The 26,530-nt window shown below is 45.3% G+C and overlaps 1 protein-coding gene across 27 annotated transcripts in view; it reads left to right on the forward strand.

The window, feature by feature from the left end:
* NRXN3 (neurexin 3) overlaps window positions 1-26,530 on the forward strand; it is a 1,063,598-nt gene that overhangs the window by 641,558 nt on the left and 395,510 nt on the right. For 6 of the 27 annotated variants that reach the window (XM_068400294.1, XM_068400295.1, XM_068400290.1 and 3 more), the window contains exon 1: window positions 15,229-15,472. The exons of the other annotated variants lie outside the window; for them this stretch is intronic. In XM_068400294.1, the coding sequence (XP_068256395.1) occupies window positions 15,229-15,472 (244 nt within the window). Of the gene's footprint in view, window positions 1-15,228; window positions 15,473-26,530 lie in introns of those variants that run through there. 27 annotated transcript variants of the gene reach the window in all.

Raw genomic sequence — 26,530 nt, forward strand, 5'->3', positions numbered from 1 at the left:
ATAAATGATCTCCATAGATGTGCATGCTACCTATCTGGGTTCATGAATGTGCATGTGTCTTTTCTTTGAAAGCACACAGGTGTCCATTCTAGGGGAGTGTACAGATGAGCATATGCTCTGGGAGATGTTTACTTTTATATACCTGAGTGCGTTCACGTCTACAAATTTATGGCTATTGATTATATGGGAACTCTAAGACTACAGGGCCAGCTGTAACTTTGAGAACTGTCTTGAGAATTCTCTTGTGTCTTTTTCTGAGTTGCAATACAAATGCATGGAGCTCCTGTTTTTGCACACTCACTGATCCTGTTTACCACTTGGTCCCACAGTCACACCAGAGGGATTGCCACTGGGTTGGGACTAAGTGGCTCTGGATAGCACCGTATAAGCTGATTTTGCCTCAGGGAAAAAGACAAATAACTAGATTGTGACATACAGCAACTTTAGGAAAATGCGTCTTCATTTTAGGGCAAGGTATTGAGATTCTCAAGCAACTTGGTCAGATATAGAAGCTTGGAAATAGCTCCAGCTAATGCTTAAAGTGTAATTTCAGTAAGATTAAATTTATTTTGTCATTTACTTTACAGTCAGTTCTTTTACAGCATTTCAGTGTTTTCTGTTTCCAACATGCTGTAGGTTTTTGCAGTGGAGGTGCACATTAAACGTGAAGACAACTGGTGGGACAGTTGCGCTTTATATGCCAGGGAAGTGGGTTTTGCATATTAGCTGGATTACTCCAAGATCAGTAACGGAAAAGTTGGCAGGATGCACTTGCTGGCTTTAGCTATCAGTATTAACAACTCATTGCAGCGAATGGAAGGGTACAGAACTCACAAGCCTGCAGTTTTATGATACCTGCAGCTTATCACTGCCTTGGTTTGTATATGGTTCAAGATCTTGTCCTTGTATACTACTAGATCAAGACCAGTATATCTTCATCCCACAGTCCACTGAATAGGCAATTTTTCTTGCACTGTAGCAAGGTCCAGCAATGGGGAAGAGGAACACGCTGACCTCTTTTGATTCATTCCCACTATCCCCTGTAGCACAAATTTCTCTAAACATAGGATGAGGCATTAAAGTCACACTACTGTCTCTGAGGGGAGAAAGCTGTAAGTAAATCTTATTGATCCACATCCCAGTGTCCAGCTGCTGAAACAACTGTTAAAACAGGTGTTCCTAATTTTAGCTTTTGAAACAGCTGGGTAAAGTGTTGGCCGTGTTTCAGCATCTTTTGCTTTAAAGAGAAGGCAGGTGGCATTCTCTGAACATGCCACTATTGAATTAGAGAGACCTATTAATATTGGTGAGTCAACTTAATTCTCTCAACCTGCTAACAAGAGCACTTTGGAAAGGGTTGGAGAAGAATGACAGGGTACCTTGAATAAACCAAAAGGGAAAGAGATTGTGGTGTGTGCGTTCTAGCAACAGCAATTTAATCAATTTCGGTGCATCTGTGCTACCTGTCACTTTGCTGGCTGTTTGTATTTCTTTTGCCTGGGTGACTTGAGGCGTGTATGTTCGAGCTGTATTTTTTAAATGAAGGCATACTCCATTGAAGTAGAGATTGCACATGCACATGAATAGATAGGTATGTATGAGAGAGAGAACATTTTTGTTTTTTGTTGCAAAATCGAGCATTCAAAGTTGAGGCATGCTGGAAGTAAATGTAACATCTTCCTCTTTCTGCATTCCATTCAGTCTTTAATTACAGAATCATGTTATTGTGGACTCCTGATTTGTTTGTGAAGCAGAAAAAATCATTAAGTGAAACACGTTTGTATAGTTAGAAAATTCTGTAGTCTGTGAAACCCCTGTTTTAGTTACTATAAAAATTAAGGTGTCCATTGAATGATGAAGAGGAAGGACAGGGTCTAGTAATTAATGAACTTGAATGCCACCATAGGTACCCAAGCTATGTTCCTATCTCTGCAGCAGGGCTCTAGAGTGATACATTCTTCCTGAAAACCAATGTGTATGTTATAGAAGTGAGTCTTGGACAACAGAAGTAATGGATTGCTATCAGTGTATACTACTGCATTGGTCTCTTTGTGTCTCTGAGAACTACGGCTTTGAAAGATGATCACTGTATGTAGTGATCCCCAAAAAAAATCTGTTAGAAAGAAGTAGAGGGGGTAAAGAGAAGATATGTTAAAAATGAGGCATTTTGTTCATGTTCTTTAGCAGCATCTGATCGTGCTAAGGAGGGTATAAGTGGCATCTAGCTCCTCCAGATGTCAGCTATTTAGAGACAAACACACCAGAAGTTCTGTGGACAACAAATGACTGAATCCCACACAGGATGCTCTTCTTTGCAAGAAGAAATGGGAGTGAGTGGGTGAGCCTGTGTGTGTTCCTGTGCGGGGTGGGATGGGCAATTACAAAAATGGGAGATAGAGAGGGAGAAAAATGAAGATGGATAGAGGTAAAAATACCTGCTAAATGCCAGCTGTCCTACTTGGTGTGGGATTGTTGCCTAGGGTAGTCTCAGTGCTTTGTCTAGTCTGATTTTAACCCTATAAAGTTTTTTACCATGACTTATGTAACCTAAGCTACAATAAGTTCTGTATAAACATCTGGATATGTATTATTTTCAACCTGTAACTAGTGACCTAAGAAAACCCGATAATGAGAGTAATTTGTTGCAATACAGCTTGCTGGGAAAAAGCAAAACAGAATGATTGGACCATCCTCTGTTGAAAGCAGAAGCTTTTCAGGGACATATTTCTTTACATGAAAATTTTGTTAGTAAGTTCTTTAAAGCTCAGCAGTGTTTCTGGGGATGGGTCACAGAGTCTCATAGAACCCACAAATAGCCAGATAGTTTGGGAGCTCCCCTCAGATGCCACCTACTTCCCCAACAGAAGTTGGAAACATGCTGTCATACTAGTTTTGAAATTTACTTTTGTGTAATATTTTCCTGCTACCTCGAACTGCATTAGATAATTTATTTCCCTTTCCCATGCAATTTCTGTTGTGTGGTTGGGTCTGACACCGAATCGATGTTTGTGGATGGGGAAGAGAGGCAGTCTCCCTGCCTTTGTGTTCTAGCAGGTCTAGGTTCTGTTGCCAGCGCTAGATGAAATCTCCCATTTCCAGTGGAGAGTAATGCTTGATCAAAGTGGCACAGAATTATTCACCTTTGAAGGTTTCCTTCTGATGCTGCTATTTCTGTCATCCTCTAACTAAAGCTTCATTATCATATATATGTAGTACAGATCTAAGATGCTGAATTACCTATGTCTTATACCATAGTTTTTGGCTCTGGTACTCCTTTTACAAGATTTCTTGCAGTACAGCTCATAGTGAGAAGCTGGCATCCTGCAACTTCAGCTGTCACACCACTTGAGGCCATACTGTACTAGTGTGGAAATATAGTGTTATTTGAGTCTGGTTTTCCAAAGAAATGACGCTTCTGCAATCACTCTGTCTGGCCATTACTCCTTTGGTTGCCTGGCCAGCAACCACCACATTTGACAGGAGAGCTGAAGCCCCAGAGACACTGAATTCCTACAGAACTTGTTCCTCATCCCTGCTGAGGCATAAGGGCTGGTCCACAAGCTGGTAGGCTTGCAGCTCTGAACCTGCCACAACACAGGCTGCCTCTTCCTCAGCCAAAGCAAGACATGAGGGAAGGAAATAAAAGGTGTTACAGGGGGGTAAGGGAATATGACGAAAATCTGAGTGCATCAGAGGAGAGGGTGTGAGAGAATGCGGGGGGGATTGAGGGTTATGAGGTGAAGTTATTATGGTGAATATGTGGGGGAGGGGTGACAAAGGGGAAACATGAAGCCTCATTTCCTACTCATTTATTTCTGTAGTTCTGCTGCTTGTAGAACAATGTGTTTTTAGGTAGCCAGGAATATCAGATGCCCTCTTTTTATCTGCCTGCTGCTACATTTCTGGATTACATCTAGTGTAGGGGCTGGTAGTGGGTAAGAAGCATCTCAGTGCAAGAAAATGTGTTATACAGAGCACCTGTATATCTTTTTATTCTGTTGATCCCATACTGCTTTCTGTCTCTTTTGGGGATTTTTAGTAGCTTGGGCTGTCACAGAATAGCTACCTTCTGATTTCTGTGCAGGAGGAGATCAGAATGCAGAGATGAAGACAGCAATAAAATGTTTCAGAGTTAGTCATCCTGAAGACCACTAAGATTTCTTTCATCCTCACAGTACCCACCATACTTCTGCCAGTACCGTGAAGGAGTTAATGACAGACTGTGTGTTGCCATCCTGAGTGCTCACTTTTGGTGACTGATAAAAAGGGGAGGAGGGTGAAACTTGGCACCTAGTTAAAACTGTGCAGACCTAATTACAACTTAAGGGGTGCCTTAAGGGATGAATTGGTCCAGGGTGCAGATGGCTTTTATATGACCAACCAAAAGTTCAGAAGGAAGAAAAAAAAAAAAGTGTGATTCTTCAAGTGAGATCCCTCCGTGGGTTACATAGGCATTTCCCTATTTTCCCCTTTTCTGGTTTCTTCTGTGGTTGTCCCTGGCTGATAGTCTGAAGCAGAGATGAGAGGCTACAGAGCAGAAAGAGAAGCAGAAACGTGTGTGCACATGTGCATCCACATGTGTTTGTGTGCATCTGACTAACCCCTGCAACCCTATCATTAGCTTTTCCCTTGGCACTTTACAATGAGTAGATGGAGTTTTTTGTTTATCCTGTCCAATAAATAGCACACCCTTGTTGGGAGCAGTTTACGCCTTATCTGTGAGGGAGTGTGTTGCTCCTTCCCCTTCTTTGTTTCTACTTCCTGATTTTCACGGCTGCCTGTTGCTTAAAGCCCACGTGCTCCTGATGTCTGCACTTCCTCTGGTGTTAGTGTTTGCAGCTCCAGTGGGGTTTTATTGCTGCTGAGTTTAGCCCTATAACAATTCCCTTCCATTTTGCTCAGAGAGGAGGGTGCTGGGTAAAGGGAAGTGTTCAGTTTGAGGAAGCAGGCTATTTGCATCCATGTGACTACTACAAACACTCTTCGAGTCACAGGCAGGATGGAGGATTTGACAAGACAAGGAAACTGCTGGTGTCTCAGGAGACCTGCAGTGCTGGAGGAGCTTGTGCGGGTTGCGTGGAGTTTGAGACCCTGGGGAATGATAGGAGAGTGAGGTGCTTCACGAGGAGAGAGATGTTTTTAAAGCAGTTTATGCTCCTTACATTTTTTCTCACTATTGTGCTTTTGTTGAGCTTCTCTGCTGGAGACCAAGTGTCCAAGTAAGTCCTCTGATCAGTTGCTGCAAATGGACCTGGAGTGTATTTTGCTTCCATCTGTTTGATTTGTTTGTGTGGGTGTGTTGCATGCCTTGAAGCCAGGGACTGTCCTCAGTAGTATTAAATACATTGGCAGGGAACAGGTAGTTGATGCTGTACTACTGCCCATCCCAGCGTTAACGCTATGGTGACCTAAGCTCCATTTTCTGAAAGTAGCAAAACCTTTTAAAAATCTCAATGAAAAAGGCCTAGGAACCAGTGGACCAGGGCTTAGCCGTATTCTACATGTTATAGAATATAAAAGTGGAAGTACCTAGCAGGATGCTAATATGAGCCTTCCTTCTATGCAAGAGTGACAAACGTCTTACAAGGAATGTAAACAGGAGCATCATCAATGAGATACGTGAAATAATTGTTCTTCTGTATGCAGAGCTCATGAGACTTCATCTGAAGGACTGCCTCCAGTCTGGGGCATTGCACTTCAGGAAAAATGTAGATATTTGGAAAAAGTCTCTAGGAAACCAGCAATAATGAGCACAGTCTAAAACCCATGGATCTCTAAGGACCAATGAAGCAAATGTCCTTGTCTAGGGAGGAGGGACATAGCAGAAGTCTTCAAATGTGCAAAAGATCTCTGTACAGAGGAAGGAAATAATGTTTCTTCTGTGATAGGGCAAGAAATAACGGACTGCAGTATTGTAACTGAAAATGTGTGTGTGTGTATGAATATGTATGTTAGGGAATTACAGATTGCTAGGAAGAGAATGTTTAGAAGACTGATAGACCAGTTTTAAACTTTAAAATGAAACTTTACTGAACTCATTAATTAGCAACACACTTTATGCTAATGGTTCTCAGTCATTATCATTAATTATTACTTTGTACACAAAACTATTAGTCTTTAATGTTTATGCCCTAAATTAACTGTGACTATATAGTACCGTAGAGCTGATTCTCTATAGTTAGCACTGACAGCTACTGTCCTTGATGGTCATAGCCGCAGAAGGAGAAGAGGTGAGAAGAAGAGAAGGATGAGTGAAGTTGGAAGTGATGCTGGCTTGTCATCTTCCATATCCAATTTCCTTTTTCATACCTTATGTTTTAATGTTACTTTCACTTTCCTAGAAGTGGGATCTTCAACTGCCAACAGTGCTGCTTCTGTTGTTCTTTTTTCCCAGACATGCTTCTTGTGTATTCAGCAGGATGCCCTGCCTATTTGCATCCCTTATGCTTATCTTATCCTTTGTTGCAACTTTCTGTTACTTGCATGCCTCCTATGAGCAACTAACCACATCTTGTTTGCCTGTTTGGTGGTCATGTTGCTCACGTACTTAGTGAAATGCTTATATATACCATCACAGTGTTGCAATATATTATATACTGCTGTTAGTTACAATATTTTAGTACATTTGTATCTGGCACAAGGAAAGCTAATATTAATTATATTCTGATTAATGCATTTGTAATTGATATGTGTCACAAGCCACTTCATTATCTACAGCAGATTTGTGAAAAGGAAAAAAAATTAGTTCTGTTGATAAAGTTGAGCACTGGTATATATTGCTTCCAGAGGCATTGACTCTTCATCATTGCAAGTTAGACATCACCAAGAATGTTGTAGTTGAAGTTTATTCTGCCTTGGCGCAGAGAGATGGCCTAGATAGCCTCTTGAAGTTCCTGTCTTGTCTATTATGAGCCTAGTTACCGGAGGGAAAAAAAATTATTTCTATTGTGGTTGAGAGCAACTGGACTGTATACTGTGTACCACCCTGTGCAGGTTTTGTAGCACAGGCACCACATGTAAAAATGGCTGTTCCCTTTGGGTGAGGAGAAGGCCATCTAATTGTCTTATTGTTCGTTATGCCTTAGCCAGTAAGTTTTTTTGCCACAGACCATGCAGCTGGGCTTTTTCAGGGTTAAAAGCAGAAGAATTGTTCCCCACAGTGTCTTCTTTTGTCCTGCCAACTTTTTAGCTTGGGCTGCTCTGACCTTCTTTTTCTCTTCATCTTCTGCACACTGACAAGGTATATGTCTTAGGAAATTACACCTACTAGCAGTTCCCACACAAGCAGGCTGGGCCGCAGGAGACGTTTCACTCTTTGTCTGGCTGGCGGTGAGATGCTTGTGTCATTGAAAGGTTTTCCCTCTACATTTTTCTTTGCTTTTCTTTTAATTCTTTTTCGGTGGTAAGGAGACTACAGCAAACACCAGCCACCTGGCAGTTATTGCTGCGAGATGAACGGGTGATTACAGGCAAAAGCCAGGCAACATGATAGGTGGAAGAGAGAAGAGAAGCAGAGGGGAGCCTGTGCGTAGTGTCTATTAGAGAGCTCGCTTTTCATTAGCACAGAAGCCAGTTTAAAGGAGCAAAAGCAACAGTTTTTCCAGCTTTTCATTTCTATGTCAGACAAAATTTCTTTGAGTGTGAAAGGAAAATAAAAGTCTCCTTTCTGTTCTCATGGGTAAAAATTAAAATAGTTCCCTATTTATCATAGCAGATATTTTAACTCCATCTATTCCCTGTCTCTTTCTACTTCAGCATTTTAGGTACTATTTAAGTTTTAGAACTCAGAGCTCTTAAAAAATAATTTCCCAGCTCTTTTCTTCCACACTAAGACTTCATGACATAAATGTTAGTTCTGCAGTGACAGTATTTAGCAGTAGTGTGTAGGGTGCTGGACTGGCAGACCTCGGAGATCTAAATCTAGATCTACAGAATAGATACAGCTGAGATGACACTAGGTCACACATCCTCCTCTGTGATCTGCTAGTGGGTCTAACCTTTTGCTGCTGTGAGGGTCACTAAAGGCAAGGGATTGCAGCAGCATGTTATTCCAGGGAAGGCTTACACCTAGGCAGGGAACAGGCTGTTCACCTTCACCTTGGATTTGCAACACTGATTCCAACCATAGGGAGAGCAAGGTACACATATGTTTTTGTTTCCATAAACATAGTAGCTACTTGCATCCACAGTATCAGTTGCTAGGAGTTATGCTATAGATTAGTTTGCCTCAACATAAAATCAGGCTAATCGCAGAGTTGGTTAGAAAGTCATCTACCTATAAGAGGGGACTGTTTTGAATGATGGAAATCAGTTCTCAGCATATGCTACAGGTCACTACCATTTTATTCTGGTATCCTTAGTGAAACCCAGGTAGTAGAGGTAGTGAAGTGTGAATTCTGTGACAGAAATGTCAGAAGATTAAACCATCGAGCCCCTTTCCTTCATTGGTGATTCAATAACTATCTAAGGTCGAGCAGTGGGCAACCCTAATTTCTTCGAACTGGGCCAGTCTTCTGGTTTCTGTAATCTTTCTGAGTCTGAACAAACCTTTGATAAAAAGTCACATTGACTGAAATGATACAAGAAGTAGAGGCAGGTTCTGTTTCTCTGCTTGACAAAATTTGAGCAGCTGCCATTGAGCCCGGCTTCTACTGAGAGTAAAAGGGATAAATGCAGTTCCAGCCTTCCTGGAGGAAAGAGCTCTGCAGTCGCACAGAATCAGTTTTCTCTTGTGCGATGAGAGTCTGCCTGTCAGCACACTGCTCATCTGCAGACTAGAGCCTGCTCAGCCCACTTTGATAAAGTACCCCAGGGGCAGGGATTAAAGTGTTTGTGAGACAAAAGCAGAGATGGTGGATACTTCAATAACAGGAGCTCCTCATGACGGTTGAAGTAAACCAAACCTAGGTATCCTTCATTTAACACAAAGCACATTCATAATTAGTGATCTGGTAGAGGGTGCAAAGTGTGAGAAGGATCTTGTTCTAATTTCTGGGGCAGCTTTAGGAGAGAGGATGCTTGCTGGTGTCCTGTGCGGGTAGCCAGGGATATCTCTGCGGCACATTCAGCGAAGATTGAAAGGGGACTTACAAGCTTAGGGCTGAAAGCAGTTGCACTAGTCGCTCCTGTGTGAAGCCACTATTGGCAGTATCTAAGCCTTTCCATTCTCTTAGGTTCACAGACTAGCAGACTTAAGCCAAAAAAGGTACTGTTTGCTCATAAAGCTGGACCAACGTATGTTGGCTCATGCCTTTCCAGCAAGTCTGTAAGCTCTCCAGGGAAGGGACTCAATGCTTCTGTTGGTTTACATAGTGCTGAGTACACTGGATTATCCTTTACCTAGTAAACAGGGCCAATTCTAACATGTTGTCAGTTTGCATTAGCAAATTCTGACATTGCCTTCTTCCCAATTATAATTTATTAATGCTTATAAAAATGAGATATATTGCTGTATTTGTGTGTCCCCCCACACTTGTTCTTGCTTGTTTCCAGTAACATTAGGACTGTAGGTATGAAATTTCAGAAAATAAAAGTCTGAACTTTGCAAGAGTTCTGGCCCTTAAATTGGATGCTTGACAGAACTGAATGTGTCCCTCATTTTCTGTCAAAGCTCCCAGTGGTTACTGTTGCTTTTGGCTAACTTACTTCTAGCCCAGCCTAACTGGTTGTAATCAGCTTGCATTTATCTTCTCACAAATGAACATCAAGGGTCAGATCTCCCTTCACTTGATGTCAGTCCACTGGCTCTGTTGAATTTACTCACCCTGACATAAATGAGAACAAAACTAGGCTCCAAAGCTTCTGTAGTACTTACTTGTGGCAAACTGTGGTCCCTTGGAGCTGAGCTGAAAAGAGAATTAGAGCTATGCTGTGTCACTGGTGATGCGTGAGGCATATGCCTCCACTTTTGTAGGTAACTGGACTTACTGGATGCTAAAAGAAAGCACAGAAGCCCTGAGAACAGATTGCTCTTTTTTCAAAGGTACAGAGACTGCAGCGAGTTGGTTATATGCAGAAAAAGTACTGCATAACAGCAGCTGTGTGCATGGTCTTCAGCCCTGTCCCAGAGCAACACTTCCCTTTTCCTCTGGATGAGCAGACACAAATAATTCTTTGGCGCCGCTGGGTCTTACCTGCCTCTCAAGGCTGCCTGCAGAGAGACAGCGATGACAAGGACAGGGGGGCACCAGGGACTAGTCTAAGAGCAGTTAATTCTGCCAGCAGTGCTGAGGAACTTACCAGCTTTTTGGCACTGCTGTCCTCAGCAGTATTTGAAGTAGCTTGCTAAAGACAAAGGTGTCTATATGACAGTCCCAAGCTCTCTACATCATGCAGTCCCCTCTGGTTTATTTTATTTTATTTAAGACTCTATTTTATTTAAGATCATAAGCAGAACCTGTTCTTGACCTCCTTCTTGTTCTTGGAAAAGTGCATTTAAAAAAAAAAAAAAAAAGAATAGACTGTTTTCAACCTGGAGAGAAACAGTTCAATCTGGGAAAAGCTTTTGGGTGATGGGCTGTTCTAGTTGACCTTATTGTCTTAACCTTATTATATGGCAATGCACTGGCTAATGCTGTAGCTCGTTAGCCTCTACAGGGTGGAGACAGAGCTGTCATCTCTCTGGCAGTCACCCTGTATTGCTAAAAGCTAATGGAGATTCCCCTTTGGATCCAGTTTTAGAGATCTGTGATTTTAGAGGAGAGATGACTTTTTCAGTTCTGAGTGCAGCGAAGTAATTAACAGCTAAGATTTAATAGGAAATATAGAAAGAGTTGTACTTGCTGCACAAATAAGGTAGAGTACAAACTTTTCCTGGGCTTGAAGCCAACTGGCTCTTTTTCTGGGATTCTAGAACCGAGAAACAATTGCTTTATTATTTCTCATTTCTGCAGAATATGGTGGCCCTCTGTTCTTTTAGTAAGAGAAACAGCTATGTAAGAAATAAGACTACTTTTTCTCATGTCTGTAGGGAGCAACTTACTATGGGAACCATTATCCTTTAAGGCACCCAACTCAGTTCTGAAGATGCAAGGGCATTTAGAAAAACTGTAAGTTTACCCAGATGAACTAAACTAATAGGAAAACAACAGTGCCTCTTTTGAAGTAAATCTGGTGGGAATAATGTTGTTGAAACTTCACTCCTGACTATAAACTTCCCCTTGCCACCCAAGAGGGGAAACTGCAATTGAAATCTGCCCTCTTCCTGCAGTGGTGCTGCTAAGTAAATGAGTCACCTGTGAATTACAGGGCAGTAAATACATCCACCGACACCTAACAAATCAAGGCAGAGTGAAGTTCCAGTACTTTACGGTGTCACCAGAACCCTCTGATGGATTTATAGCCAGCTTCCCTGTTTTTCCTTTTTTTAAAATTTATTTTTATTTTTATATTGTACTTCTACAGTTTGGCTTTCTTGGCCTTTCTCCTTTTTGCCTAAGGTGGCTTACCCAACAGTTTGCAGTGAAGGAAGGCTGGTAGGCAGAACTTAGACAGGACAACTCCCCAGCACAGGGACAACACACAGCAGCTCTCTGTTTGTCCTGTTGAGGGACTACCAGGCATTTTCTGTCTCTGGACAGGGCAGGTTGAAGTGATGCTCATCTCCTTTGTACGTCCCCTGCACCTAAGCTGGTACCTCTGTATGTGGGGAAGGGCTGGTGACAGATTTAGGAAAGGATCGTGATTTGTTTTGGAGCTTGGTAATTTATTGTCCATTGAGGGCTCTGCCTCCCGCAGCAGTGACCAGCATGAACAGAGGCTCAAGTACAGAGAGGATGTGGTCTGTCAGACTGTTAAAGGGGAATTAAGAGCCCAATGATGCTACCATAATTTAGTCAACAAAGTTCCTCTTCTGTTTTTTCTCTCTCAGCCACAGGGCAGATAGTTGCAGGAAAGTGGCCAGGAGTGTATCCAAGCAGTTCCCTTGCTCTTTCCTCTAGAACTGTGCTTCCCTAAAACACATCCATTTTCTGTACAAATGAATGAGATTTCCACCACGGCCTTCTGGAGAAGCAGCATTGAGGCCTCAATGTTTAGATCTGGAGTCCCTTTTTAAGTGATTGATCCTGTAACATGTGATACGTTCTGTCCTTTTTTTGTAATGCTGTAGCCAGGGAAAAAGAAAGTAAAATGATGGGAGGCGGATCTTTGTTGCATTGCTGGTAACTAACTGGGTCTGAAATTTATTTAGGACAGATTTCCTGTATTTTACAAATAAGCTAGTCAGTGATGTGTATTTAGTACACATCCTTACCCCTTTCCCCTAAATCGGGCCCCCTACAGTTTAACTACACAATAAATATTTCAGAGTACTTTGTCTGTGGACTGGGTGAAAGTCAGGACTTCTGTGGAGAGGGATTCAAGGTGGATGCCAGCAGCATCCTCATGGGTCGGCAGCCTTTCCGGGGTGATATGCCAGGTTATATTCCCCCTCTTCCCCCAAGTACAGTTAGGAGCAGGGGTGGCTTCCTCTCAAAGACAGGATTCTTCTGGGTATCCCCCAGGAACTCCAGTTTCCCCAACAAAACTCAGGGCCAGATAATCTGTGTCTTGCATAGGTAAAATTGCTCTGTGCCCTGTGCGTGGCACTGCAAATCTGCCAGACAGCAAGCACCTGCACCACAGGTTACTCATCCCGTCTCCAGCTGTGTGCCCTGTTGTGAGGAAGGCTGCTGTTCACACTTTAAGGCTAACAAATGGCCACCAAATCCGTCAAACGTTTATACTAACAGCATGTACTGGTTAGGATGGAGAATCTCGGTGTCTGTTCTGTTCAGTTTCCATGTCTGTCAGTCACTCACTGGCTCAAGACCTCTGAGCCTCTGTTTTCTATCTGCAGAATGGTGAAGTAATGCCTAAAGCTGTTGAATGGCTTCATTAACAAAAGATTTTAAAGCATTCTGAGATTCTTAGGTGGCAGGTGTTGGATAGATTTGAAAGTAATATTCTTGCTTTTCAGCTTTACCGCTGCAATCATTGATTCAGCAAAACACTGAAGTATTTCTGACTGCTCTAGCCCCTGATTTAGATCACTTAAACTTAAGTTACTAGAAAATAAATTACAAGCATATTGGGCTCAGCTAGAAGTACTAGGTGTGCAACTCGGGCTGATCATTGCAAGTTACTCACGTGTTGTACCAAATTGAGATCAATGACTGAAAACATTGCATCTCTGTTAGGGAAATACTTATGAAATGAGTCAAGCAGGTTGCTGAGGCGCATGTGTGCACACGTACAAACATGGATCTAGAGGAGAAAACAAGGAAGCTTACAGTCATAAACAATTTATTCTGGTTTGAATGAATAAATGAAGGAGAGGGAGGCAGTGCCGTGCACAGCGAGTCCTGGGGCTGGCTGGCTCCTTTTCCAAAGCTCGTTATGGACTCCCTGAGCAATCTTGCATAAGTCACTTCACTGTTGGTGCCTGGATTCCCCAGTGTGGCTGGGGATTTTTGCTGTGCGAATTGATAGGCTATAAATTACTAGATGATGTTACTGCATTTATTTATTAATTTATGGGCTGCAAACTCTGGCTGCAGTCCTCACTCTCCGAGGATTAAGTGCAAATATACCTGTTTGGACTCAGCCTATTGTTGCAAGAGCATTAGAAAAAAAATATCTATAAAAGCAGCCACTCATGAGCTTGGCCGTTCCTGGTTCTCACTTCGCTCCCGTGCAGCTGCGGCCGTAGGACGGGGCGGCGCGGGGGGACAAAGTTAACTAAGCGCGTCCATGTGGCATCCCAGAGGGCCGAGTACGGGCTGCGCCCCCCCCGCTCCCACTCCCCGCCGCACACGTCTCGCCGGGCTCCTGCCTCCGCGGCTCCTCCAGCTCCGCGCCCGCGGGCGGCCGCCCCTGCACGGTAGAGCGGGACCACGTCCCGTCCCCGCACGGGTGGGGTGGGCACGCTTCCCCGGGTGCTGCTCGGGGCGGGCAGCCGCCGCGGCCTGGCCCGCGCCCGTGGGCGCGGATGGGCGGGGGTGGATGCCGGGTATCGGTTCCCCGGGGCGGGGCGCTCCCCTCCGCCAGGGTAGTGCTGGGAACAGTTTTGGGGGTCTGGGGTGTTTCCCGCTGCTGACAGCGCCCACCCACCGGCCCAGCCCCTCCTCGCCCCGGGGGGCCGCACCGGGACCGGGACTGGGACCGGGACCGGGACCCCCCGCCGGCGGGGCTGGGGGCGGTGAGCGCGTGTGTGAGGTACCGGCGCAAGAATGGTGGGGGCGGTGCCGCCCTCCGGCCCCGCCTCCCCCCCGGAGCCAGCCAGTCCCTCTGCGGAGAGCTGCCGCCGCCCTCATTGGCTTGCCCGGGCCGGGATATTTGCATAGGGCTCGCCCATTCGTGGAGCCGCTTCCCCAGCCGCCCCGGCTGCGCTTCACCTGCGCCGCTGAGTTGCCCACACTTGGCGCGCCGGCCGCCAGCAGCCCGCCGTCAGCAGCCCGCCCCCGGCTCCGCTCCGCGCCCCGCCGCGCCGCTCCGCCGGACTCGCGCCGCCTGGCCCTCTGGCCTCTCCTCCGCGCTTGCTTGCCTGCCTGCCTGGGAAGACTTGGCGTTGCCCTGCCCGGCTGCGCAGGGTTAATCGGCTTGAGCCCTCGGTCGCCTGGATCCGGTGGAAGGAGGATAACAATCCAGATCTCTGTGTGTGTGTGTGCGCGTGTGCGTGTGCCTAGCAGTTCTGCATTGCAACACTTGGCTAGTGGAGGAGCAACAGAAACACCCTGGAATTGGGATAAAAAAAAAAAATAATCAAAAATTTACCTGGGGTCTCTGGCTTTTTTCTTCTTTTTCGTTTTCAGTAGTCCCTCTCAGCTTAGTGAGAGACAGGGATCGCAGGCAGGGAAAAGTCCTCAAGGAGTGCGTGATCCTGGAGGAACCTGACAAGTGCAAGCTCCAGGACTCTCGCGCTGACATGTGCGGCTTTCCTGCGCTCTCCTGGAGGCTCGGTACGGCCGCGGGGCTCCTGGCACAGTAGATCCAGCCCTGGGAAACTGCGCGTCTTATTCTTCTGTGTGTGGTTACTAACCTTCCCCCTTCCCTCCCCTTCCCTCCTAGCACACGCTCTCTTGCACAGATACATACTGCCTCTTTGCCTCTTGAACACACACGCACACCCTAGAGCCTCGGAAGCGACTCTTCTTTCTGCTAGCATGGGTCCCCTGGCATCATGAACCTTATCCTCTCTCCCTGGCTGGAATTCAGACTGCCCGTCTGTAGGTGCCCCGTGCCTTGACCATGCACCTGAGAATAGACCCCAGCATTTGCCCGGGACGCCGCCCCGCCTGGACCCTGTGGATGTGCTCCCTCTTTTGGGGATGTATCGTCAGCTCTGTGTGGAGTTCCTCTAACCTGGCTTCTTCTGCCTCCTCTTCCTCGTCTGTATCTCAGGCTCAGTATGAGCATCACTTCCATGGCAGCAAGCACCACTCTGTGCCTATCTCTATCTACCGCTCCCCTGTCTCCCTCCGAGGAGGACACGGTGGGTTCCAACTCTTGTTTCTTTCTAACCTTTTTGCAGAGCAACTGGAGCAGCAGAGAGGGAACAGGGACGATGGCTGTGACTCCGGGGGAGGGGGGTCCTCCCAGCCCCTCATGTTTCCGCCGTTAGCTCCCCTCCCCATTAACCCTGCTTTCCTCCCCGAGCGGAGCCCAGGGCTGAGGACGAGCCGCTTCCAGAGCCAACTTCCCCGGCCGACATGGTGCAGCAGGACCGAGGGTGGCGGCTGGCGGGGCCGAGGCGGGCTCGGGCCGCTCCGTGCCGGGCGGCAGTGCCGAACACCTCGGGCAGGCGGAGGGGCACCCGCTCCCATGCCGCTGGGGCTGGGGGTCCTCCAGGAGGAGATCACTAACTCCCTGACTGCCGGCCCGCGCCTAGTCGTAGCGGCTGACATGGTCCTTGCAGCAGGTCCTTCCCTGTCGGCGCCCCGGGTCTTGCCGGGCGCTCCGCTGCGGGAGGGCCGCTGGGGGCTCGGGGGAGGCGCCCGACGCGGCTTCTCCCCGGCCCTGCCCGCTTGCTCCCTCGCTCGCAGCCTTCCTTAGTGAAGTTGTCGGGTGGCTCGGGGCGTACAAAGGAAACAGGGAGGTCTCCTTACCCCTGCTCCCGGCTGCCTGCTTGGTGCCTGGCAGTGGCTTCCCGGGAAACCCAGGGGCAGGAAATAATAGGGAGTGGGTTTCCACTCCAGCAGCAAGGGAGAAGGGGAAGAGGGGGTCTGAGGGACGCCAAGGGAGAGGGGGGAACCCGCCAGCATCCTGCCCCTGCAATGCTGAGCAATGCTCAGCAGCTGGAACAGCACTGCCCCTGACAGACTCTCCTGAGTCTGCCCACCCCGAGGGGAGTTGGCCCAGGCCTAGCTGACATGGGGGCTCACCCTCATCTCCACTTTCACGTCTCCCTGTGTCCCTTGGCTTCTGCCTTCAGCCACATCAGCCAGGAGAGCCAGGCAAACCAGGGCCTCACCCTTTCCCTGCACAGCTGCAGGTCAGGGTCAGGTCTGGCCAAGGTGTGAATCCCCACAGCAGCTGTACTCTGCCACCTTTTAGGCAAAGGTAGTGATATATTGGAAAGGTGACTAAAATCTCTGCCATTGTACCCAGCTCTGTTTTCCTCCCTCCCAGCTTGCTTTTCCTTTGGCTATTGCTGTTGGAAACCCTTTGGGACAGGGACTGGCTGATCCCTCATATCCCCCACTTTAGCACAATAGGGACTATCTCACATGGTCCGTGAGTATTGCTGCAAATAACAGGGCTCCTGCTGCTAATGATCAATAACCCATAACTGATTTTCATATGGGTGGTGCTTAACAGATGGTCTTAATATCTGGCATGGCACTGGTTCCCTTCCCTTGTGGGGCCTGAACGTGTTTCTCTTGCTTTTTGGGGTGGATGCGAGCTTTGGGGTAGAAGTGGGAGATTGATAGGCTGTCCGGGTGCTGCCACTCGGGTCTGCAGAACTGGCCGTGCACATCCAGCTCTACTTGTTTTGCCCAGCACTGTTTTGTCCTGAGTCCTCGCCTCTGCAGCATGGTGCTGTTCTGTAGCATCCTGGGCTCCCTCCTCCCGCACTGCCAGAGCACCCGCAACCTGCCCTGCAGTGCTCTCAGCCACCCTCTTTGCACGCCCTCCAGCAGCTCTGCCAAAGCATCTCCTGCTAGCGCAGCCCTGCTCTGCTGGTGCTCAGGTGTGACCCACAGCATCTGCCTCCTGGCTTTGTTCCTGAGCCTGTTCCCCCTCCAACGTGCCTCCACTCAGACCTGCATTACTAAGCTCCTTCTACAACTCTGCTGGTGTACCTATAGCCTTAGTTGGAGGTTCATCCCTCGCTGTGCTATTTGAACTCTTCAGACTGCTCTGCTGGTCATCTGAGTGCTTAGCCGTGACACTCCAGGTTTCAATATCCCTGTAACCTTGACACAGCCCTGCTAGTACATCCTCCTAGCGCCTACTGCAGCCATGTCATGCGGCATTTCAACCAGCTGTCCCAGAGCTCTCCCCTCCTTTCCCCTCTCTTTCCAACCGGTCCTCCCCTCATTTCTGACACCAGTTCTTTTGGCCCCACGCAGACATGCTTTTCTAGCTGAGTGCTCCTATGATGGAAGGGGATAGCAAAGTGTGGCGCATAGGTCACGTGTCAGGAAAGGAAACAAGGATGTCGCAAAATTAATAGTGGTTACCCATGATGTAAAAGGCAGGCAGTCGTCTGCTAGAGAGTCCACATTCTGTCCCTAGTCAAGAAATGATAGTTGTTTTCTCCTTGATGACTTTTCCATCTGCCCTGAAAGCCTCACTTAAGAGCCCTGAGCAAAAGCTGTTATCAGCTTCAGTGAGAGACAGGCATTTTTTCTGTGTCCTCATTGCAGTAAGGAATCAAGGGAAATGGAGAGCTTGGGAAGCTCAGGCTGGTGCATAAGCCAGCGTGAGATTTTTTTTTTTTTTCCTTTCCTAATCACACCATGTAGCAAAGCTGGCATGGAAACCCCCTTTGGCCATGAATAAGAGGTGGGGGGAGCGCAGAAAGAGAGGGGAAAAAGAGACCACAAAGACAGCTGGTCTTGTAAACATATGCATGGTTTATTTTTGTGTTTTCTTTCACTGTTACATGACAGAGGCCCTTGGAATTTGGATCCGTGACAGTGTTGAAGAGTCAGATCCCAGGGAGGCCGTGCACTCCCTGTGTTTTCTGGGATTTTGATTTTTTAATTTGCTAGGAGGAAATAAAAAATTCACTCTGACTCCTGCCCTAATCGGTGGCTGCATTCATACTGGTTTTGGAAGGAATCAGGACAGGACCGTGGTCACCCTGCCATGTTGCCTCCCAGTGCCGCAGCGCTGACCGCCGTGGCTCAGTTTTGTATCTGACTGTATTTTACTTTTTTCTTACACATTCCAGTAGATTTCAGTCTGTTTCAAGAAGCAGATTAGTATCTAGAACAGAGGAAAGATGAATGTCTTGCAAGCAGCGGTTGTTTGTTTGGAGTCTGTGTTCAGTGCTCCTTTAAAAGCAGTGGAAAAGCTTCTTGCGGCTTAGCTTGAACAGGACTGGGCCCAGTTCTGGCAGTCGTTACAGTGCTGGTGTTATGCGAGTTAATTCTGAAATCACCGAGCTGGTGCTTTCCAGTAGTTGAGCTGCAACCTGCAAATGTAAAACTTGGCACAGCCCATCTTCTCAAGGAGAAAGTCTTTGTAACAGGTTTGCCTCCCTGTCAGCAGGGGAGCAAGCCTGGCTGGGCAGGGGACTTCAGCGAGTCAGAAGAAACCTTGTTTCCATGTGAGGACCTTCCTAGACTGGCCGAATCTTTCTCCCCAAACAATAGGAAGGGAAAGCCGTGATTCCTCCTTGTTTCACTAAGGGTTTGTGGGAGAGAGGGAGGAAAAAAATCCAACCGTGGAACCAAGTTGGGGCTGCTTTTACTGAAAGTCCACCTGTGCTTCCCTTTAGCTATTTAGCACCCTGCTGGGTCAGCTGCTTCACCAGAGCCTGCAGCAGTGGCTTCACAGCCCCTCTTTCCAAGTCTTCATCGCCTCAGCTGATGAATAATGCATGCCTTTAGTTGACAGATAAACTGAAGAGATTTGTGCGTGTTTTGTCTTAGTGATGAATTAATTAATTTGGTTTCTCTTTTTTTCCTCCAGCTGTTTTTTTCTCAGGCCCTGCTTAATGGGTGGGAAGCAGGGGTGCACAGAGGCAAGTGTGATGCCTCGTGCAGGTTGCCCCAGCCTTCAGAGTACTGCTGTGCAGCAGCAGCTGTGGGAGCAGTGGTGGGCCTGGGGGCATTTCTTTTTTGGTTTTCACTTTGTGGGGACTAGGCTTGCTCAGGCTGTTGCAGGAGTCACAGCAAAAAGTGAAGGCTTGTCATGAGGACTGGCAGTGAGCAGTCACCAGATCTTGTAGGCGTCACTCTTAGGCCTTAGTTCTTAGAAGTCCTGTTGTAAATGTGAAGCTTTTTCATCTCTTGTATCTTTTTTAAAATTAGCAAATGAGAACAAATGCTTGGACAAAACAAGAGAGTGTTTCCATGAAATAGGCAGGTATTCTGCAAACCAGTGTCAAAGCTTGCCACACACAGCTGTGACAGCATACCCTCTTATTATGCACATCTCTTGCTCCTTGCTGCTTCTCCAGTGTGACCTATTCCTCATCTCAAGTGTCTTTGTTACTACAGTCCCACCTTTTCTGTAAAATAGAAAACTAATTCCCAGTCCTTGGCACTGCCCATTCCCCAGTACCAAGCAGGACCTTCCCTGTTCCTCTGTCTGCAGGAGATTACTTTGAGCAAAGGTTGGTAGCTTCAACGAAAGGGAAAAAATCATCTTATACAGAGCAATCAGTGATCCAGTAAAATTAACTTCATTCAGAGCCGAAATTAGGGTTGCAGTTAAGTTCTGCAAAGGTGAAAAGCTGGAAGTCTGTCTACTTTCTGTGTCTTGCCTCTAGTCTCTATCAACAATGAAGCCTAATTTTTTTTTTAAAGACCAGTGATTCTGTATGCCTCAATGTTTACATTCCCTTCCTCAGAGACATTAACAATGACTTATATTTTTAAAGAAAGATGAGGTCTGTTTAAGTTGTGTCAAGCTGGCTATCCAGAAATCTAAGCATCCAAACTTGCTAGTCCCTTGTAGTCTTTTTTAAGTGATCATAGCTGAGTTTTGCCCCCCTGTGCTGAGTCTCTGTAGCTCTTCTGAGAAAGCACAGCATTAGGTAGTTGAACACATGAAAATTCTGGTATATGCAAAGGCTGTTTCCTTAAAGCGAGGTTGCCATATTTGCAGACTTTTATATGAAACAGTTTCTGATCAGGTGCTTTGACTTCTCATTCTGCTGTTCTATGGAGGGCTCAGTATTAATTGTTCCCAACTTGGAATAGCTTGGGCTGTACTGTAAAATTGAAGCTTAAGTCTGTTTGCCTTGTATGTGATCCAGTGAGATCCTAGTGATCGTATGAGATCTGGCACATGAGAAACCTAATGTTATTGTTGAACCCTGTCATTCTGATTTAATATATGTCTCTGTGCCCTTTGAAACATTGCTCAGACCTGTGCTGCCGAAGGTGCAGTCTTTTAAGACGTGTTTTAAAAAAAACTCTTCTGATAGCTTCTTTGTGCTTGCTCAGTATCTCATAGCACATTTTGCAAAAAAGTGGGAATGCTAGTCCTGAGTCAGAATTAGATCAGGGCTTTCTTCCTCCTTATATTTCCTTTGCAATTTAGACTGGAGAGAGGTTGCTTCTTCTATTTATCATTTCTGCTTTTGGATAATATAGCCCTGACTTGTCAAGCAACTGCCACATTCTACTGCAGAGGTGACTGCATTTCAAAGACAGATGAAGGATCCTGCTGTATGCTTTGTATAGGCATTGAAGTTGTAAAGAGTATTGGAATATGTGACACAAGCTACACAGTCAGAAAGCTGCAGAATGAGAATGGTACTTCTAATATTTCTACATTAAAAAAATGGAAGACATTTTTCTTAAAGATGCTGGCCAGTTTTCCTTGTTGTTTGTTTTTTTTCTTTCTCTTCTTTTGCCGTGGCATGAAAGTACATGCTTGAACAATTTTACGATAGTCACTGGGTTATTATATACAGTGCTGTTGGAAGCTCCAAATTCCTTACACAGGTCTCACTAGAAGCAGGAAAACATACCTAGGTTATCTAAGGTGGGAAGACTGAAAAGAAAAGGATAATCTCCATATGGATGTGAGAAAGTTCCATGATTTGCCATACAGAGGGTAACCGAATAAAGAGCTGGAGCTTATAAGTGCAAGGAACAGAAGTTTTGTCTGGGAAGTACATAGGATGACCATATTTTCTCCTTTTCCATGTGCTGTGCCATAAGAAGACTGGCTGTCTGTGTAGTTGCCCAGGATGACAGTCCTGTGTGAGTTGGCAGACATTTTTTGGTTTTGCATTTCTGTTGTTCTAGTCTTTAAAAACTGTGAAAGACCACTTGTGCTAAAGAGAAAAAGGTGGTTTTCATGTCTTCTGTGTAACCTCTGCATACAAGACAACATGCTGTTGACCAGTGGCTCCGGTTTGTTGTATGAATTGGTGAAACATTGCCTTTCTCTCTGACTTGTTTCCTTCACCTGTGAAATGAAGAGAAAACCGTTTATCTCCTAGGTGAGGTGAGCAGTCCTCATGTACCTGTGTGCTTCGAGATCCCTGGCAGGGAGCCACAGAAAAGTATGAAATCCCAATAGTCCTCTTGGGTTTTAGATGTCAGAGCAACTTAAAAGAGCAGCCTGCTTCGATCTCTGCTTGAAGGACAAGCAAGGCACCTTCAAATTCTGGACATAGATCCCAGTAGCATTTTCCCTCATAGGTCTAAAGGCAGAACAGGCTCTAGTGCCATATGCCAGCATTGGTGTTTTTAAAGCAGCAGGAGAGCATTTCGGCCGGAGTGCCGGCTGTGCTGAATTCCAGGCAACTGCCGGAGCCAGAGGCCTGCAATTCGCCACGGCTCCCTCACGGCTCTCACAAATTACTTCTCTTAAGCTCTCTTTGTGTGTGTGTGTGTGTGTGTGTGTGTGCATGTTGTTTTTGCACATTAAAACATAACTGCTTATACCCCTGAGTGACTTTCCCCCAAACTATGAATTTAAAGTACTTCCGACACTGTCTTTTAGAATTTGAATATAATTATATGCTTTGAGTGTAAATTGTGGTTTTTGCTACATAAGAAACTAATGGAAATGATCTGCCTGTTCCTGTAGTTTACAGATTATATGGTTTAGATCTGGGGATGTATATTTAGGCTGCTTTTCTGTATGGTGTATTAAAATGAAAATGAAGTTGGTGTGAGCTATAGTAGTTGCTAAGCATGAATAGCAGACTGATAAAGGACATTACTAAATTGATCCAGTGCTAAGGTTTACTTTGTCATCTTTTAGTTTTGCACCTTTCAACTCTTTGCATTCTTGATGTTAGAGAAGAGGAGGGTGGAAAATATTTCACAGTATATAGAGGGCCTTGTGTCTGCAGAAGCTCAAGGGACAAGGTGAATTAATCAGAAAGACGTAAGATGTTGCTAAAAAAAGACCCTTCACTTATTCTCTGAATATCACATGGTAAAGAAGCAGGGAAAACTGTTTTCTGGAGGGCTCAGGAAAAGAGTACCATCAGGCTGACTCTCCTCTTTATTCAGCAGGCCAAGCTCCATGTAATAACTGTAGAGTAAATCCATCTCCACGCTATCCTTGGAATGTGGTTTTGAATTTAGAACAAATTCAGAGTATCTACATCAAGCAGATCAAATGATTGGAAGGGGAGAGGAGAAGTTTGTTTTTCTAACAGTTTGATCTTTAGCATCACGCTGGATGACACCAACTAGACGTGTTTGGTGAACCCTTTGGTTCCTTGCTCATTTGCTGCGCTGCCCAGTGAGTGTTTTCCTGATCCTGCAGTTACAGCAGCCTGCTGCTCCTGCTCCAGCTGGTTTGCTTAATGACCACAGCCAGTAGAGATGTTACAGGGATGACATCTGGAAGTGTTCCTATCTAGCTGGTTCTGCAGGTTTTCTGTTTCAGCTACCGGATGTTTCAGTGCACAAATGTCCTCCACCATTGGTGAAGGCTTCCAACCATACTATGAGAACAAAGCAGCAGAGTATGGAAATTTCCTAAATAGCATTGGGAAGGCAGTTATGTAGTGGTTAAAGGAGAGAACACACAGTAGACAACTTGTGTTTCGAGCACACTGGTCATTAACAGTGTTTCTCCTTATCTTACTTACAGAGCATACATGAACATGGCTTTAGAGAAGTCAAATCTAACAGTGTTTTATTAACATTGAAAACTTTCAATACTGCTCATTTTATCAAGCAGGAAAACTGGCTTCTTAAGCATGTACTTGTGCTAGCAAATGTTGCAAGATGGTTTGAGATCTGCCTGCCTTCTGCAGGGCAAGTGAACATGTTTGAGTAAAATAAGAATTGTCCTGAAATTGTTGAAGAAATACAAGTGTTTTCAAAGAAAAGAAGAGGAAAAAAAGGCTTCATTCATTTTGATTCAGTTATTATGCTGCCTGGACATAGCAACTGGGTTCTGCCAAGGTCTTTGGCTGTCTACAGTGGAAAGATTCTCACTGTCTGCTTGAACACTTAAGAGTTCCTGTGTTTATTGGATTAACACCTCTGACTTTCTTGTACTTTATTTTTTGTAACTTCCCTGAGTTATGGTGATCATGTGAGACAGTTGCACTCCAAAGACTATTGGAGCTTGTAGTTATATAGACACATTTTCTGATCTGCAAGCACTTTGGGTCTTTTAGTACCTGGTGAGGTGAAAATGGAAACAGTAGGTAAAAACCTGGCATTTTCCTCTTTCCTTTGTTTGTTCTTCTTGATTTACTTGTTTAATGGTAGCCAATCTTACGCTTTTTTCACATTCTGATTATTCTACTGATAATTATATGTCCTGGGCTTTCACAGAAGAGTTTGTCATTCACTGATGTCCACTGAGTGCAGTGTTTAGGAATGCTGGTGGCCTGCATCTAGACATCTGCTTCCATAACCTGTCTGTAGGATTGCAGGAGAACCCCCTGCTCCTCCAATGTCATCTTTTCTTTGCAGTTAAGTAATGAATGCCGAAGCTATTCCAAGTTTCTCTGATCTTGCTCCCCTGTCTGCAGTCCAGCATATTTCCGTCAGTGTAGGTTTGCAAGATACTGGTGGTTTTGAATGCCTTTTCACTTTTTATTATCTCACCACAGAGTCTGCTCTCCTTCCTGTGCCCTCATGCATTCAGAGACAGTTCATTAGAAGCAAGGAAAAGGCAAAGAAATTAATTTTCCTTGATAAATGTATTCAGCACCTTATGCAGGCTTGAAGAAGAGAAACAGAGCAGAGAATTCTTACTATCTTTTTTAACTTTTTTTTGTATGGAGAATCTGGAGAAATGTGTCTATGCCCTGCAAGCACCCCTTTACCTGGTAACTTGCTTTTTTGACACTAGGCACTACGAGCACACCAGGCTTGCAGTCGTAGTACTGGAACAGAGTAAGGCGATGAGGGTGCCTGTCCTCTGGAATCAATGTGTATTAGCTTAGGAAAAAAAAGGATATGTCTTGTAACCGAAGATCAGGGTGGCAAATTCTATTCAGATGAATGCCAATACTGTATATCTAAGCTTATTTTGTTTCACGTAATTGTTATCCGGACAGATTGGTTTCTACTTAACAGGCTGTAGACTCAGGCTAGGCCTGTCATTAGGAAAACCTACACTGGCAAAATGAGCAGCCTTCCCTACTGGACTAACTAATACTTGATAGCTGATTTACAGAAATGGTGAAAACCTGAGCGCCTGGTAGATTCCTTGGTGAGAACTTTTGCCATTGATGTCAGTGAAGCCAAATCCCACTTGGCAATGGGCAATGCTGAAGAGATTTTTCCTCAGCGGTAGCCCTGAGCAGAACTGAGGATAAGAACCCCAAAACTTTTTCCCTAGCTCTGCCACTGGCTTACCTTGATATACTAGATGGTGAAACTGCCACATTATATATTGCCAGGTGTTTCAGTTTCCCTATGCTGTAGTGCAGAAATGGGATGAGTATTTAAAATCTCTTTAGATCCTGACATAATCCATCTGAAAGAAAAAGCACTGTATTGTTAGTGTTCTTTCCCAACACACTGGAAAGATATTTTTGAACTTCAGCCAGGACATTTGGTCCTTTGAATTTAGGGACCATCACAGTGCTATGGCTCCTGGTACTGTCTTTGCATGAAGTCCTGGGAATTCATCCTTGTAATGACCTGAGAAGGATCGATACCTTCTCATGCAGCCAGGTCTACAAAGAAATATTGATCCTCATCCCAAGAATACAGTGTCAGAAAAATGTGGAATGCTTGGGCTGTGAGGTTAAATGTAGTGGGTTTTTTCAGTTATTTTTTTCTGGGAGCAAGTGATTCTCTGCTGCTGGTGACAGTTTCATTTACTGCTTCAAGGAGCATTATGGACATTCATTTCTCTTTGCTGGTTCCAGGACTCCAGGGGGATTTTTTTACACCAGTGACCCAAAGAGCTGACCACATCACCCCAGCCTCTACTTTCAGTGTCCCTGTTCACTGTCTTCTGCTTCTGTCACAAGTTAAATTTTGTCTGCAGCTGTTCAATCAATGCATTTTGCCAAAAATTGTGAACAAAATTATTGAGGTGATTTCAGCTAGCGAGTGAAAGAAGAGGTGAGGGAGAGAAGAGGAGGAAGACAGAAATTAAGCTGAAGTGTAAGTCAGTCAAGGGTACAATTCCCATTCTTTCTTTCTCTTTAATCAGAAGCAAAGGAGGCAATTATCAGAAGAACTATTGAAGATCCATGTAGTTCTCAACAAAAGACACGGACAATTTGAAGCTGGAGGAAAAAACACACTAAAGAAACAGGAAAGGAAGGAGGAGTATCAGAGCTCAGCAGCAGGGTTGCCCTGTTGGCTGCTCTTGATCTGAACTGAGGAGGTTCAGGCTGCTCTGCAGAAGGCTGTAGAGTCTGCAACTCACTCACCAGAGCCACGTGCTGCTGATGTTCAATTTACGTGGTCTTTTAGCCACATGCTGTTTTGACCTTGGACCTAGACTTCCACGTATTCCTTATGTTTTTACAAATCCGGTTACTGTGATGATTGAAACACCCATTTAGCTTATTTTTTTTTTTACTATTGCCTGTGTTCTTGGAAGACTTATTACCAATATCTAGAATGAGATGTTAATACATTTAGCTTATTACCTACCAGTCTAAAAAGTCAAGGCACTTTTAAAAAAAATATTTTCTATGGAGGGAGAAAGAGTGGATTCTGTGGCTGCTCAGCATAGGAATAGCTATGCAATGCTTTGTTTGTATTACTAAGAAGGTCACTGGGACAGACCCAGGTAAAGGCTGGGCTGTACTGCAGTCTGCAGTGGTGCCTCCGGGTGTGTGGTTGCCCTGCTTGTGCTCCCCTGTTATGCAACAGGAGACAAAGAGGAGCAGTTTGCTCAATTGCAGTGTCTGAATAGTGAGCATTTTTGTCGGGGCACCCCTGCATGTGTACATAAAGATATGTGTAGTATTTCT

Source organism: Nyctibius grandis, chromosome 4, assembly GCF_013368605.1.
Source record: "Nyctibius grandis isolate bNycGra1 chromosome 4, bNycGra1.pri, whole genome shotgun sequence".
NCBI lineage: Eukaryota > Metazoa > Chordata > Aves > Nyctibiiformes > Nyctibiidae > Nyctibius > Nyctibius grandis.